The sequence below is a fragment of the Protopterus annectens genome, chromosome 4.part0 (genome assembly GCF_019279795.1).
Source record: "Protopterus annectens isolate FY-2018-M chromosome 4.part0, PAN1.0, whole genome shotgun sequence".
Classification (NCBI taxonomy): domain Eukaryota; kingdom Metazoa; phylum Chordata; order Ceratodontiformes; family Protopteridae; genus Protopterus; species Protopterus annectens.
The window spans coordinates 506,248,882-506,263,930 of NC_056733.1; the positions used below are offsets into that span (position 1 = coordinate 506,248,882).

General features: G+C 40.4%; 1 protein-coding gene across 1 annotated transcript in view; it reads left to right on the top strand.

Annotated features, from left to right (window-relative positions):
• RPL6 (ribosomal protein L6) overlaps window positions 1-15,049 on the top strand; it is a 196,471-nt gene that overhangs the window by 40,733 nt on the left and 140,689 nt on the right. Inside the window, exons 2-4 of the mRNA XM_044068421.1 lie at window positions 2,682-2,780; window positions 3,722-3,865; window positions 9,286-9,334. Of these exons, the coding sequence (XP_043924356.1) occupies window positions 2,682-2,780; window positions 3,722-3,865; window positions 9,286-9,334 (292 nt within the window). The remainder of the gene's footprint in view (window positions 1-2,681; window positions 2,781-3,721; window positions 3,866-9,285; window positions 9,335-15,049) is intronic.

A 15,049-nucleotide genomic window follows, 5' to 3' on the forward strand; every position in this document is an offset into this window, starting at 1 on the left:
TGAAATTCTATTTTAAGGCAAATAGCTTTTTTTTTTTTTTTTTTTTCAAACTGAGACGAATCTGTCCGTGGACAATATGAATTGTAATCAGTTTATGCTACAGGCATGCTTAGAGGAATACTTAAACAGTCTTGTATCAAGGTTTGCAAAAAAGCGTTTTTGTAACATGATTTACTGTAAAAGTGGTATTCAGATGATGGGAGTAAGTAGAGAGATGAGTTAACACTTTCAGTGATACACCTGATAGACTGCAAGCAAATCTGTTTGTGTATTATTATGCAAAGCTGACTGAATAGCTGCACCTTACAGTGCAGAAAATGTGATACTCTTGCTAGCGGGGGGGGGGGGTTGGAATATGGGAGTGTCAACTTTAGAAGGAACTGAGGCAGATCCAACTTAAATGTCTAAAAAAAAAAAAGGCTTATGTCAGCAAAGAGCTGCTAGTTTGGGAAGCCTATTTCACAGAATGTGTAACATCAGCAGCAAACATTTGTACGAGTGACAATGTACGCATGACGGTGAATTATATTTTTACTGAGGCCTTTGAAAAATAGCTTCTCATCTGTGTTCTTCCATTCTAAGTGAATGGAACAGTAATGTGACAGTCCAGCTATAGGTACTAAAATCTCAAATGCAGTGGACTTGCAGTGTATTGTGGGGAATATTTTTCTTTAGAATAAACTTAATTCTCATCTGGATGTCTGCCCCAGGATGGCAGTCAGGAATACAGACAGAATAAAATTAGATTTATTCTATCTGATATATACATGTTTGCAATGAGCAAAACTTAAGGAAAAGCTAAATATATATATATATATTTTAATTATTTTCTTATAGTTGTCCTTTAAACTGGCTAGAATTCCCCCAACTGTTACTCCTCTCCCATCTTGAGATTTGTCTGTCTTGTACTAACCATCTTTCTGTCCCAGCTTGTCCCCTTTAATCTTCTACAACTCTCCAAAGCTCAGGCCAAGACTTACTACAAATCTATAAACCCTAGAGCGAAATTGGTCAAAACCTGTATAGCTACCACCCTGCCATTTTTTGGAACAAACTCCCATAAAATAAGAACACTCAAACAACTCTGATTGTAAATCAGCCACCAAGACTACCTAAAAAGTTGCTAGTCTTACCACTGTACTCATCCTCTATAAACTGTCTCCCTCTCCTAAATAGCCTACTCTCTGCCCTCATTGGTAATTTCTTTTGTGTGTCAGCTGTCTTTGTCCTCTTTATCTAGGTAATTACCTGTCACTCAATCTTAAAATATTTCTACTTTACTACCTGTAGCATTCTCACTAACTCTAACTACACTTGGCTGTACTTAACAAGCACTGTAAATTGTTATGCTTTTACTTTTTTCAACTTGAAAATGTTAATTGTTTTGCTTATAATACTAATTTCATATACACATTTTTTATTGTAATTTTCGTGGAGTTTATCTCCCGGGCCGCCACTGAAAAAGGGCTGTCAGCTCAGCCAGACAAACCCGGTCAACAAATGTTAAACTGCATTTTGTAAGTCACAGTAAACCAAGTAGCTAGTAAATTTATTTTGTAAAAAAAATTCTCAGCAACCATAATGTTAGTAGCATTTTGTTCATTCACTTGAGAGGTTTTTATATGAGGCCAAGTAGTTTTGTCTGTGCTACTTTGTTATAAATATATTTAGAAAAGCAAGAAATTTGACTTAAATGAACAATATCTATTTACCTGCACTAGACAAAGGTGAAATATCCACACAGTTTGGGCGTTGAATAAGCTTTTGACATTTATAACTGGGTGGTTCCAAATAAGCCAGAAGCCCATTTTCAATGGAGACCCTAGGACAAAAGCCGCAGTGTAGTAAACAATTATGAAATTACAATTGAGATGAACATTACAAAAAGTATTATGAAATATTTTAATACTGTGTAGCATTGTTTTAAAATTAATTCAAATATGAGCAAGCAATGTTTGACACTTAACGATGTCTGCAGAAGCACCTACAAGCATCACCCTACTGTAATGAGATAAGCAGGGGTGCATATCCCTAACTCCCTCCCAAGTACTCCATGTGATTCTTTTGTTGCCTCAGAAGTAGAGAGCTTTCCGATTGTGTCTGTCTGGGACAGGCTTCTATCTCTGAGAAGGGTGCTTTCATCCACTGGGGATCAGAATTTTTTGCTTTAAGCCCATGAATTCATTTCTACATCTTTGTCTTGTAGCACAAACAAAGGCAGCATCTGTGCCTCAGTGTTAGTTTCCAGTTGCATTGCTACAGTTTGCTTAATTGAAGTCCTTTTTCTTTAATAGGCAAAATCGTTGCCCTTCTGAGCTGGGGCAAGCTGCTGTACTCCTTTCTCATTTGTGCTAGCTCCTCCACCAGTTGGGCAACTAATTGAAATCTGATAACCTGTGGCATAGAGGAGGAGGATTTATCCCACTAAGCCAGGAAACTAACATTGGGTGAATTCGCTTAATGTTGTTTCTTTGTTTAGGAACTGTTGACCTTTCTTTTGGTTGTGCAAAATAATAAAAGCTGGGTCTGAAATGAGGTAGGAGCTTGATAGAGAGGGCTCAGTTTGCATTTTAAAAGCTGTTTGCTTTGAGCATATGCTACTTTTCATGTTTGCAGCAAAACTGAGATCTTGAGCAGAGTACTTGTTATGTAAATTACAGTGGTGTTGGTTTCCATTCTAGATTGAAAAGAAGCTGAAGGAGAAGGCACCTGCTACTATCACCAAGACTGTTGGTGGAGATAAAAATGGGGGTACTCGCTTGGTGAAACTTCGTAAGATGGTAAGAAACCTTTTTAACTTTAATTGGGTAAGGCCATTTAGAAACAACTGCTGTTCGGTTACCATCTAAATTGTTAGATTTAACTACCCTTTAGATCATGACGAGCAGCATGTCTTCTCTTGCTGCAGGGAAGTTCACAGAAAAGTCCTGACGATTACTTGCACTGTGGTTTCATTACTCTTGAGCTTTTAACATTGTACTACAGAGCTGTTTAGAGATAGAAGATGAATATGTTCTCTTATTTAATAGTGTAGAATTATTAAGCACCTCAGAGTGAGAGAGGGCTAGTTTAAGGTATGAAAGCTATAAACTTCCTTTGTAATTCTGAGAGAGCCTATACAAACGGCTGGCGTTAGACTTGTGCAATTGCATGGTGAGAGTTTATCGGATGTTACTGTAGTATTTGGAGCTGAGGCTGTATGATGCTCTGAGATGTAGTGGTCAGTGACATAACTGCACACAGTGCACTCACTTTTGTGGGTCCTTCTAAATGGCTGGGGACTGCCATATATTTGAACATGCAGAATGTTCTTTAAGAGGCACTGAGTGGTACAACTGTCAGATAATTTAGTGTGAAGTTATTTTCTATACTTGATGCATACTGCAAACCTTTTAGAAGAACTAGAATGTTTGATATGGAACAAGCATGGGTACAAGAACTTTAATGAAATCCTGTTAAATTCATGTTAAACTGTTAGATGTGTAACCTTGTGTTCAGTTATGGAATTGAATACACCTTTCCTAATACTCCTGTCTGGCCTTGAGAAATCCTAGAAGTAGGATGTGGTTTACCTTTTCAGCCAGAAATGGTACGGATGAAAAGTTTAGTTGTATGTAATTTATTGGGGCATAATCTTAAAACTACTGTTAAGTTGTATACTGTGTGATCCAAGTGTCACTTGAATGTTTAAATGGGTTTTTGTCTGTTTTCTCTCTCTCAGCCTCGTTATTATCCTACAGAAGATGTTCCCCGTAAATTGCTAAGTCATGGTAAGAAACCTTTCAGCCAGCATACGAGGCATCTCAGGCCATCAATCACACCTGGGACAGTCTTAATTTTGCTCACAGGTCGCCATCGAGGCAAGGTGAGACTTAAGTTTTTATCTTCTTACTTTGTCTGGATTTGTTTCTGAAATGTCAGTCTTAGTCTTGTTTGACTTCTGCTTCAAACTGCTGAGTTTCTTCAGTAGAGCTTGTGGAATTCCTTGATAAATAGAAATATTGCTAGAAATGTGCCGTCTTTTTGTGTAATATGCAAAAAACAATGGAAAAGGCCTTCTGCAGAACCTGATGAAGGGTCCCTTAAAGAGGGGATTATTTTGTACATACGCAGAATGTGTTGATAGAGATGCTTTATCGTAAACTTGGCTTATGCCCAAAGCACTTCCAACAGTTTTTCTATTTATCCTTCCTTGACTGGGTTAGTCCCACTAGTCTAATAGCCTGTGTTCAGGTGAGACTTGAGGCTGTTGCTACTAGGAGAAACTTGGCCAGGGTGTCAAGGAACTTGGCGTGATCTTTTCAATATGTGACATGGATGTAAAAGATTATGGCAGCTAACTCCCAACACATGTAGATGGGGCTTCAGTTCACCCAAAGGTCTGCATGCTCAGGAGTGCAGCACCCCCTTAGCAATTTAACCGTTACCGGTAAAAATACAAATAAAACAAACAAAAACGTAGTTACTAATAGTCCTCTATGGTGTAGATGCCCATCCCTGGCTTCAAATACAGCTAGGAGAATTGGGGGGGGGGTGGAAGCCGCAGAGGGAAAAGTCCATACAATGCTCAGTACAAAGTTCTGTCCATTTTTCAGTTTAGGGAACTAGGATGCTTTGAACATAACCAGTATCCATTAATCCTAACATTCCCTTGCTGACTAAATTTAGATACTAATACTCTTGGCAGCCAGTGGTCTCATCACCTGGGCTGTACTTTGCAGCAGAGCTTTATCTCCGGCTCTGGAATGTCATTCATGAAATTTCTGCACACAGGAGAGCCCAGTCACTGTTTGTGTAATGTGTTGTACTGCAGTCTGTGTAGTTTTGTGTTGAGTACTGATGAGTTTTGTCCGGTACAGTATATTTTATGAAAACTAATGCCAAAAACTTAAGAAAATTTTGTAACATGGGTTTTTTTTTTTTTTTTCCTTGAGAGCAGCTATTGTTATGTGGTGATAAATACACATCAGGCAGGCATTGATAGGTTTTAGAACATAAACATTAGCTTTAGCCCAAAGTAACCTAAAGGTGTTAACTGCTCAATGGTAGCAGCCTAAATAAGAAACTTCACAATCTACAAGATTTCCTCACTCTGGGGAATATAGACATATGTGCTGTTGCAGAGACATGGTTTAATTACAGCAGTGGAAGAATTCAGTGCCTTCCACACATTTAGACCATCAGCCTCGCAGACCGGAACAAAACGGTAGGAATCTTTATCTACATTAGCAGTACATGTACCTCTAAGTTAGTTAAACAGGATGATGCCCTGGACTTAAATCATGTGCAAATCACCAAAGACAAAGTCCCATGCCATATCCTAGCAAACTATAGGTCACCCTGCGTACCAAGTATCCATAGCTTGTGCCTGGATCTACAGGAGACGCTTGCTGTTAAACCAACTACCTACTCATGGGAGATTTACTCCTTCGTAGACTGTGAAACATAAACTGCCTCAAGCTTGCAGGCACAGTGATTGACTTTATCTGGTCAAGAGTATGTGTTAATAGTGAGCACACCCACCAGAGGCTCAAACATACTGGACCTGGTACTCGACATTAAGGGCGAGTGCTCCCCAGTGTCACTGTTGAGGTCGGACCTCAAAGCTGTCTCATTCGAAATAGAAAATCAGCTTGGTAACCCCAGCAAACCCTGTAATAGAAAGTATTCCAAAGCAAACAGTGTCCTGTTAAGCAATAATTTGTCAAAATTCAGTGCCGTCTTAACACCAGTTCACAAGTGAACTGTGTGGAAATTGTTCGTAGAGGCTCTGTACCACCATGTAAATGGCTGTGTAGAGACTGCTGTACTAAACGAAAAGCAAGCCCAAAACAAATTCTAAAAACATACCACGGTGGTGGAATCCTAACCTTAATAGCATATGTAACCAAAGGAAGAGTGTTATTACTCCCATGATAAGAGCGATCTAAACAAGAAACTGAGGACTAAGTCTCAAGACCAGTTTTAAGGGTTGTTTGCCTCGGACTAAAGACAGCTACAAGGTCTTCTGTAGCTGTGCCTGTAAACTCATAGGCAGTACACAGTGTGCCAAGCTCTTGGTCACTGGTGCCACCTTCTTTGAGCAGAGTGACATTGAGCTAAAACGGTCAGCCAGAAGATTCTCCAGGTTCATCCCTGCTTCCTTCATGAAATGCCCATTTGCACGCCCCCTGCTGTTGGCAGGGAGCAGGTCCTGGTGGTGCTGTTTAAAGTCAAAAACACACCCTTAGTGGACCTCATGTCCCAGGATGTCTCCTAAATAGTTTGAAATACAACTTGTCAGGACCACTTCAGCCCCTGTTAAACTGTAGACTCAGAATAGGCTTTATACCATAAGAATAGTGGATTGCAATTGTTATCCCACTTCACAAAGGTGAACCATCGGCTGATCCCAGAAATTGACTAGTCAAATATGTAATGCTTTGAAACAGTTTATCAAGAGATGATCAAAGACGCAGACAACCTTCAGATGCTGGACCCAACCCCTTTTGGCTTTGTCAAGGGAAGGTTATGCCTACCAAATCTTTTGGATGTCTGTAAAGTCACCAAAGTAGTGGATGAGGGGAAAACTTGTGTACTGCCAACCTGGACCTGTCTAAGAAGCTTGATATAATATCCCACTTGGGTTTAGCTGATAAACTTGCTGAATTGGGTGTAAACCACTACATGATTCGCTGGATTGCCAGCTGGCTCACAGGCAGGACCCAGGAAGTCCAGATTGATGAGACCACCTTCAGTGATATTTATTTCAGGGCTCCTTGCTGGGACATCTGCTATGTGGCATCTACTTGCAGGTAAAGGCTAATATCAGTGGTCTTTGGCTGGCCAAGTTTGCAGATAACTGCAAATTGGGAGCTACCACAGATTCCCAAATGACGCAAACATTTTGCAGGAGGGTCAATAACAAATGACTGGTGCCAGAGTCATGGATTAAAACTCAGTACCATGAAATGCATTATAGTGTGTCTTGGGAGGACTGCCACCCAGGCTACTTACTCAATCTGTAAAATGCCCATAAGAGTTGGTTTGGTAGTCAGTAATCTGGAAACATATGGATTTAGTAGTCTGGCCTCTGACAACATGTGAAAACAGTAGTCATTCTAGGTCACCCAACTTATAAGTAAGGACATGGCATCCTGGTCTAAGGAAGTAGTACTACTTTATTTGGCTCTTATCAGACCCATGTAATATAATGCCCCCTTCTGCATGTACCTGTCCAGGTATATACAATAGCTGGAATGCCCACAGGTTCCTCATCAAGATAATCTTGGATATAAACACATTGTCCTATATGGGTTGCCTTAAAGCCCTTTCTCTATACTCTCTTGCAGGTTACTGAGAGGTGATCTATGTCTGGTATAGAGGCATCCTTGCATCCAGCTCTTATGGACTTTCTGCACATCCACAAAATGAACAGTGGTTGAACCACTGGATCCAAGGATTTAAATTTTGCTCCTGACATAAATAGGACATGTTGGCAAGACAGGTGTGTCAGAGGATTCCCATGCTGTGGAACAAGCTCTCCATGTGAAGCAGAGTCTGTCTGTCATCCTAGTCTGGCATAACCTTGACCAATGGGTAGAAACTCAAATTCACCCTGGTCTGGCTCACATGTCTGATAGACAGAGGCAGACAGTAACTATGCCCAAACTAGCAACTCCCCCAGTAACCTTTAAAAACTTTCTAATGAACATTTCCACTTTAATAAAACATGACTCACCATTGCTAGTAATGGAGGAATGAGTATATTCCTCATCAAGTTCCAGTTAATGGAGGTTTATGTTAGGGTGCTGTAAAATTTGAAATTTTACAAGGAATTTGTTTGCTTAAGTGTTGGTCTATATGTCTAAAGGTTATGTTTTTTTTTTGTCGTTTTATGTAAGCCATACATGTGGAATTGAGTACAGACATGGGGGATTCTGTCCTTTCCACACAGTTGTGTGGCCATGAAGTTTGTTTTTTTAAGAAAGTTGTGTGGGAGGTAGGCAGTTGGCCTTGCAATGCGTGCGGACAAAAACAAATGCCCTCTGTGTGATGATCGCAGCAGTGGTGGTTTCCATACATTTGGATAGTACCAGCTGGCCATGAATCTTAAGATCTAAACTGACACTTCGGCACTCGCCCATATCACATAGCCAGCCTAACAACCCTGCTTGTGGGAAAGTACTGAACTGATTGAAGAGCTAGCAGAAGTGAAGGTGGGAGGCAGCACCACCTGCTTGTCACATCTGATTTCACCCTAATTGCAGTGGGCTATCAACTTAGGGGTAAAAATAATAGACTGAAAAGAATTCTGGGAAGACCTTGTATGACTGTAGTGGCTGAGGAAATAGCTTTTTGGTTTTGATAAAGTAAGAGTATACTTTTTTTGAAAGAGAAGGCTGTGAAATTAGGTAGTTGAGTAGGAAGAAACCTCTGGTGTTGACTGCTTTGAATGAACAGACTTGATGTAATACGAAGGGCAATGACCATTGAATTAGAAATTCCTTGGTGGTTAAAAGTTTAGATTGTGAAGTTGTTTACTATAGAGGGCAGTGGTAAGGCCTTAACCAGAATGTTTAGTTTGTGGCAGCTTGTGACCTGAAAAATAGTATTGTGCTAGTTTGAGGTGATTCAAAAGACTGAGGACCGGTGCTTGAACAAGGAATGAGACTAGCTTTGTCTACTAAGCAGAGTCTGATTCTTCTTTGTCCACTTAAGATTTCATTACTTACACAGTTTCCTTCCAAAACCTGATTTCCAGAGAATTGACTGTCCTCCATTGCCCATTTGTATGCATAAGATGTGAGTGGGGTGTTTGTATTCTGTCTTAGGCAGACATTCCAACCTGGCTGTTCTGCTACCTTGCAAACTACTATTCGATAGAGTAGGATTAGGATTCACCTCCACTGTGACACTGAGTAGAGTAAACGTGATACTGTAGATTGAATAAAGGGGAAAACTGGTTTTAGTAGCTGGTGTTAGAATGTCAGTGTGCAGTAGTCTGAAGCCTATAAATTTCTCTTGCTGATGGATTTTTTTTTCTTTCTGCACTGTAATGATTAGATAGTGTGCTTTTCTTTTCCTGAGGAACCAAATTTGGAATGCTACAGCTTATAAACAGGAGTGCTTTCAGGGTGTTACTGGCTTGGAACCTGAGAAGGGGGCATTAGTTTTGTGGCTGTTTGTTTATATAGTTCTCCAGGTGGGGGTTAATCATCACATGTAAAATGTACAGTTTATGTAGGGAAGTCTGTTTAGCACTCATCCTGGGTGATTAAGTGCTGAATTTTTTTTCTCTTGCAGCGTGTGATTTTCCTTAAGCAACTCTCCAGTGGTCTTCTTCTCGTTACTGGTAAGAAATTGTAAAACTCGCAGTCTATACCTTTTTTGCATTTATTGCAGTAGTCTTGCAATTACGGTTTGAGTGAAATTTAAATGATTACAGTGCTGTAGCCACTTAATTTTGAAAAGGGATTGCTGCTTTCTTGACACTTAAAGCTTTTAAGCCACTGATGCAAGGTAAATAGTACTTGCCTTACATGTCAAAATTCAAAAGGTTAACAGTTTTGTTCTAACACTGGTGTGGTGCTTCTTGATGCATTACTGATATGCAAAGCCATCATAAGGTGAGTGCTACTTTCCTCGGATGCCATTCTTTAATTTTTTTAACAAATTGAACAGCAACAAAATAAAATGTTATCCCTCAGGCCCTCTTACCCAACTGTCAGTTCTCCATTTTTTAATATTCAGTCATCTGGTCTAAATCTTAATTTTTTTAAGTAAAAATTTTAAATAGCCATATTGAAGTGGGTATCACAAGACAGTTTAGCAGTTGTCTTGTTTACTGACAGCCCACCTACTTAAACTTAGTGTGTGAAATGTTGTAGAGTGTTCTTGCTTCACTACAGATAGCAGATGGGACAGCAACTCACAGTACTACACTATACTTACTGCGCACAATATGGACCAGACCTAGACCAACCTGTTCTGAGTCTCTAAAGTAACCTGACTAAACCACCAAGACTTTCTAAATGCAACCTAAGAAGCAAATACTTTTAGTAACCTCATGCTCAGCTCAGACAGCACCATCAATGAAACTTTGAATCTAAGGATCTCTGTGTTGAGTCAAAAGACCGCAAGTCAAACCTCAACAATCCAACATTTTAGTCATAAGTGACTGCATAGATTCTAGCCATAAGTGACTCCATAGTGAGACATTCTCCGCTAATGAGGTGTACATTTAATTAGTAAGGAGAAGGTCACCGTTAGTTGCTTATTGGGTGCCAGGATTTGCTACATCATGTATGCACTGAAGTATTTGTAAACCAAATGCACATGACACCTTCATAGTGAATTGAGTGAATGTGGGAGTTAAATGTAAGACATGCCTCCCTGGATTATATGAAGAGAGACATGGCAGTGCTGTCTGAATATTTGACCAAGGCAGTTGTGGCATAACTTTGTGTAGCATTTTAACATTGATGATGCTGCAATATTAACAAAAGATTGACTTCAGCAATTGGCTTTGATTCTGGTATAACTCAAAAAGGGGGGGGGGTCTCGTGTATGTCAGCCTGGGGGTGGGGGGGGTGAACACTCACTGTTTTGCTAGGGAAGGCCTGTTGTCTGTCTTTACAAGGCTTTGTATTGGTTAAAGCCTTCCCCATCCCTATAGTGCCTTTAATAGGCACTGTCTTCAGAACCTTACAACTTAACAAAATCCAAATAACAAAAAGGCATTACTGCTCAGTGCTAGAAGCCCCAACAAAAGTCCCTTATCCAGCTGGTTCTTGGAGGAGGGTTCACTCAGTGGTGCCCTCTGCACCCTTCACCCAGTCATAGTTAAGCCTCTGTGTATCTAGTGTTGCCTCACAGCAAGAGGTCCCCAGTTTGATTCTTGGCTTGGCGTGCCTTCTTTGTAGAGTCTGCATGTTCCCCTTTGTCCATATGGGTTTCCTCCGGGTGCTCTGGTTTCCTTCCACATTCCAAAGACATGTGGCAGGTAGATTGGACTTGTTAAATTGGCTGTGTGTGGTGTAGAATTACCGTGGCAGGGCTAGCCACTGAGCAGTGTAAACCTTGGCTCTAGATTGGCACTGTTAAAGTGCCACTGTGACCTCATGTGCAAAATGAGGGAAGAGAGGTGTGGATGGTTTGTGTGTATGTGAATAAAATGCATACTTTCTAGTCAAGTTCACAGCTTTCTTGTAAGCTGTTAGACTTGTGTCAAAATCCACATAGTACCCTGATTGAGGCCTATGCCCTTCCCCTGATATTTTGCTATCTAGGATGTGGTGTAACTAGTAGGGAGGCTAGGAGTGCATTGGGGCCCCTTTGCAAAAAAAATACACTTTTTTTTTTTTAATTTGCATGCTCAGAAGTTATGTTGTGGAGCATGCACGTTAAACATTGTCGATGTTTGGTTTTCTACAGTTTTTGTCAACTTTTTAGGGCCATCTGTGTACTGGAGATGTTTATTTGCATGCTCTGAGGTTGTGTCTTGTAGCGTATGAAGTTTGCTGCCGATGCTTTGAGTGTTGACATTTTAACTTTCAACATTTTAGCGTTTTTGTGCTAATTAAGTAAATTATTGTAGTAAGTCTGTGTGTAGAAAGAGTCCCATCCCTTGCATTTTTTTTGAAATGTAGTTTCATTGACAAATGCAAGGGGGTGTGGTTTAATGTCAGTGGTACAGATAGCTGTGAGTGGTAGTGGTGTTTGTGTATAATGTAGAGAGGTTGGGTTGGAGAGGTGAGAGTTTGTGCGTGTGTATGAGTAAAGGTTGGGGTCTGTATGAGTGCAGAAGATTTTCTTGAAGGTAAGGTTGTAGGAGTGGGGTTGATGGGGAAGGGCAGCGTTAGGGTCACTACCCATTACTAAGGTGATGTGGGGGTTTGAGCCCCCTGCCCCCTCTAATGGGTACTAACACTAATACTGCCCCCTCCCCCTACCCTACACCTTACCTTCATAAAACCCTGTAAGACTGCCACTATTCAGATGAGTTTGAGGCTAGAGTTCTGGGGGATAATGTTAATAGGTTTTTCCTTTTGTCATTCGTTGTTTGTTTTATTTTCTGTGTTCAAGCTTTCAGTGTTTACAGTTTGACACTAAAGCATTAATCATACAGCAATAGAACCATGTATACATACACGCACACGCAATTAAGTTGTAATTTTTATCTGGTGGTGTTACCTTTTGTGTGTGTATTATACTTGGTGCTTCTCTCTCTGTGCTACCACGTAAAATAGGGAACTTGTGCCCAGGTGGACAATGTGGGCAACAAATGCTGCTAATTCTTTATTGTATGTATTATTCCTACTAGCATCTTGCATGGACTTTGGAATTCAGTAAGAAACATGTTAGTCAAGTGTCATTTCCCACGTGTTTGGGCTTGTCAGCATTTTTCTGTAGAGCTCAATATTAACTATACTTCCCAGGTCCTTTAAAAAAAATAAGACTAAAGAAATACTGTATATTTGAAAGAACAGAATCCCAAAAGCCTCTGCTTCATCACAGTGTCTACTTGCCCTGGCTCCTTTCTTAAAAATAGGTGACACTCTGCTTTCCTACTGTGTAGTGTTTTCTTCTCCCAAGTGTAGAAAATATTCCTCATATAAATTTCACCTTTTCTTTGAGAAAATCCATTGAGATAAACCATTGTCTTTGCTTTTCTGTATGTGTAGTATTTAACAGGACTGTGCTGCTGCTAGTATCTCAGGAAGATAAGGGGAATTCCATTAGTAGCTTATTACCTTAGGCTTTATAGGCAGTGCCCATTAAGAGAAAAGTTCTAGTTTAAAGCAGGCTACAGTTAAGCCGGCTGCAAGCGTTGCCACAAACAGCAGCAGTAGTAGGAAGATTGTGCTTGATACCATTAACAGGCACTGACATCTGTTTAGAGTGTCCTTGACATAACTTTGTGACCCCTTCACATTTTGTTAAAGGAAATGTTTTCTGATAGTTGGCACATCCATGGCATCAGTTGATGACACAATTGCAGACTGCTTATTTTTGTTTTGTTTCACTTAATAAGTTTTCTGTTCTTCCTGTTATAATGTATAAAAGTTGTTGCCCAGATCTGTCATGGTGTACATGTTGTACAAACTACAAGCATACAACTCTGCAGATGTAACTTGACCACAGCCAGTTTACCAAAATATACTGTTAAGTAAAACACTTCTGTACAAGCAGTCTGATTAAGTCAAAAGCTGTTCTCAGCTGTAACAAACAGCTTAATGTTAGTAATACCAGAAGAGGTTTTTAAATGGTGTCACTTAGTCCGTCAGTGGCATTAAACTTGATGAAACTGTGAATTTGGTGCCGTCATAATTTCAGGCAAGTGAATCCTTCAACAGAGTCTTTATCAAAACAAATAGCTAGTGTCAGTACGTACATAATGTAATCTTCTCTTGCAACTCTGCTCAGAAATGCGCTGTGAGCACCCTGAAGTTTAGTTAGCTCAAACCATCCAGTAGTAGACAGTGTCCAAGTATTCAGGTCAAAACAACTAGAAAAAATATGGAAGTGTAACCTCTCTTGAGCTATCCAAGCCAAGCTTCAAGCAGTAGTAAGAAGTAATTGTAAATTAAAACAGTGTAAAAAAAAAATGTTTTTGCGGTCAAGATGATTTCTTTAGTGAAGAAAGTTTCACGTTCTTCGTACTAAAACAAATCATCTTGTTGCAATTAATAGCTTTGCTTCTTAGTAGCAAGACAGCAAATCTTTATTGGGTGAAACTTGTGTAAATTGTCATAAGCACCATGCTTATATAAAGAAACTAGAAAGCAAGTTTTACTACAGAAGTGTTTGGCTACAAATACTTCAGTCACGCAGAAGCTGGAAGCAAGATAACTATTGGAATATTAATACCACCGATTTTCTAATAAATATTTTAAGAGATATTTAAGTTTTAACCAGTCATGGTTTACGTTTCTATAAAGCAGAATGTTTTTTCTTTTTTGAAATGTGTACAGACATGATTGACTTGTAGTTTCTTTACATAAGCCAAGCACTTGTCTGCAGATTTGTACAAGTTTCACCCAGTATAGATTTGTTTTGCTACTAAGAAGTGAAGCTATGTTTAATTGCAACAAGATTTCTTGATGTGAAGTAGTTAACTTCATTTGATCAGCAACCTGTGGGTTTCTGATGCGACACGAATCCGAGCCGGCAGCATACCAAGCAAAAAGATCCGAGTTCCAAGCTCCCCCCCCCTACCCATACTACACTGCAACCTCTTTCCAATCCCCAGATTTTGTTTGCCGCGGCTTTGACAGCACAGGATTTTTGAGTTCCTGGCAAGTCTGTCAGGGTTTTTCGAATTTTATTTGTCTGTGTGTGCACCTTTGATATATCTATAGATAGTTATTAGTTTATCTTTCATTATGGGTTTTTTTCATCGCTAGATATTTGCTTTTTGTAAGTTAGAAAGTTGTTGACTTTGTCAGTGTAGACCCCCCCCCCCCTTTCTCATCTGTAGAGTGTGTGTGGTGTGTGTGTGTTTACTATGTCGGAAAGTCAGAAAGTGACTTTCTCTAAGTGCTCAGTATGTGGCCACAAGCTGTCGACGGTCAGACTCTTGTGTGTAGTTTGCTTGGGGGTGCCTCATTTGTCATCCGGCTGCAAAATCTGTGCGGCCTTCAACTCCCGAGCCCTGCGGGATCGCAGGAACAAGTTGATTCTGGCGGGTCTTCTACCCACGGAATTAACTTCTGCTTCTTCTTCCACAGCATTTTCGCCAGCCACGGCTGTGGCTGTCCAGCCCTCTGGCCCTCCTCCCCTGTCCGGGACTCGCCCTCCCACTTTGCCACAGGGAGAGAGAGAGAGAGGCCAACAAAGAGAATGAAAGACAAACATAGGGAGACAGACACAAACAGAAAAGGAAAAAGATAGAGAGAAGGGACACACGCTGTAGGTAGAGTTGGATCCAACAGCCCCTCCCACCAAGGTGATTTTGTCTCCAGTCAAAGTTACTAGGCCATCCTCTCCTAGGCTCCGTTCACCACTTTTTTCGCTGGAGGAGGAGGAGGCTTGACCTCCCTCGAGGTTGTCTTCGCATCGGCCCTCC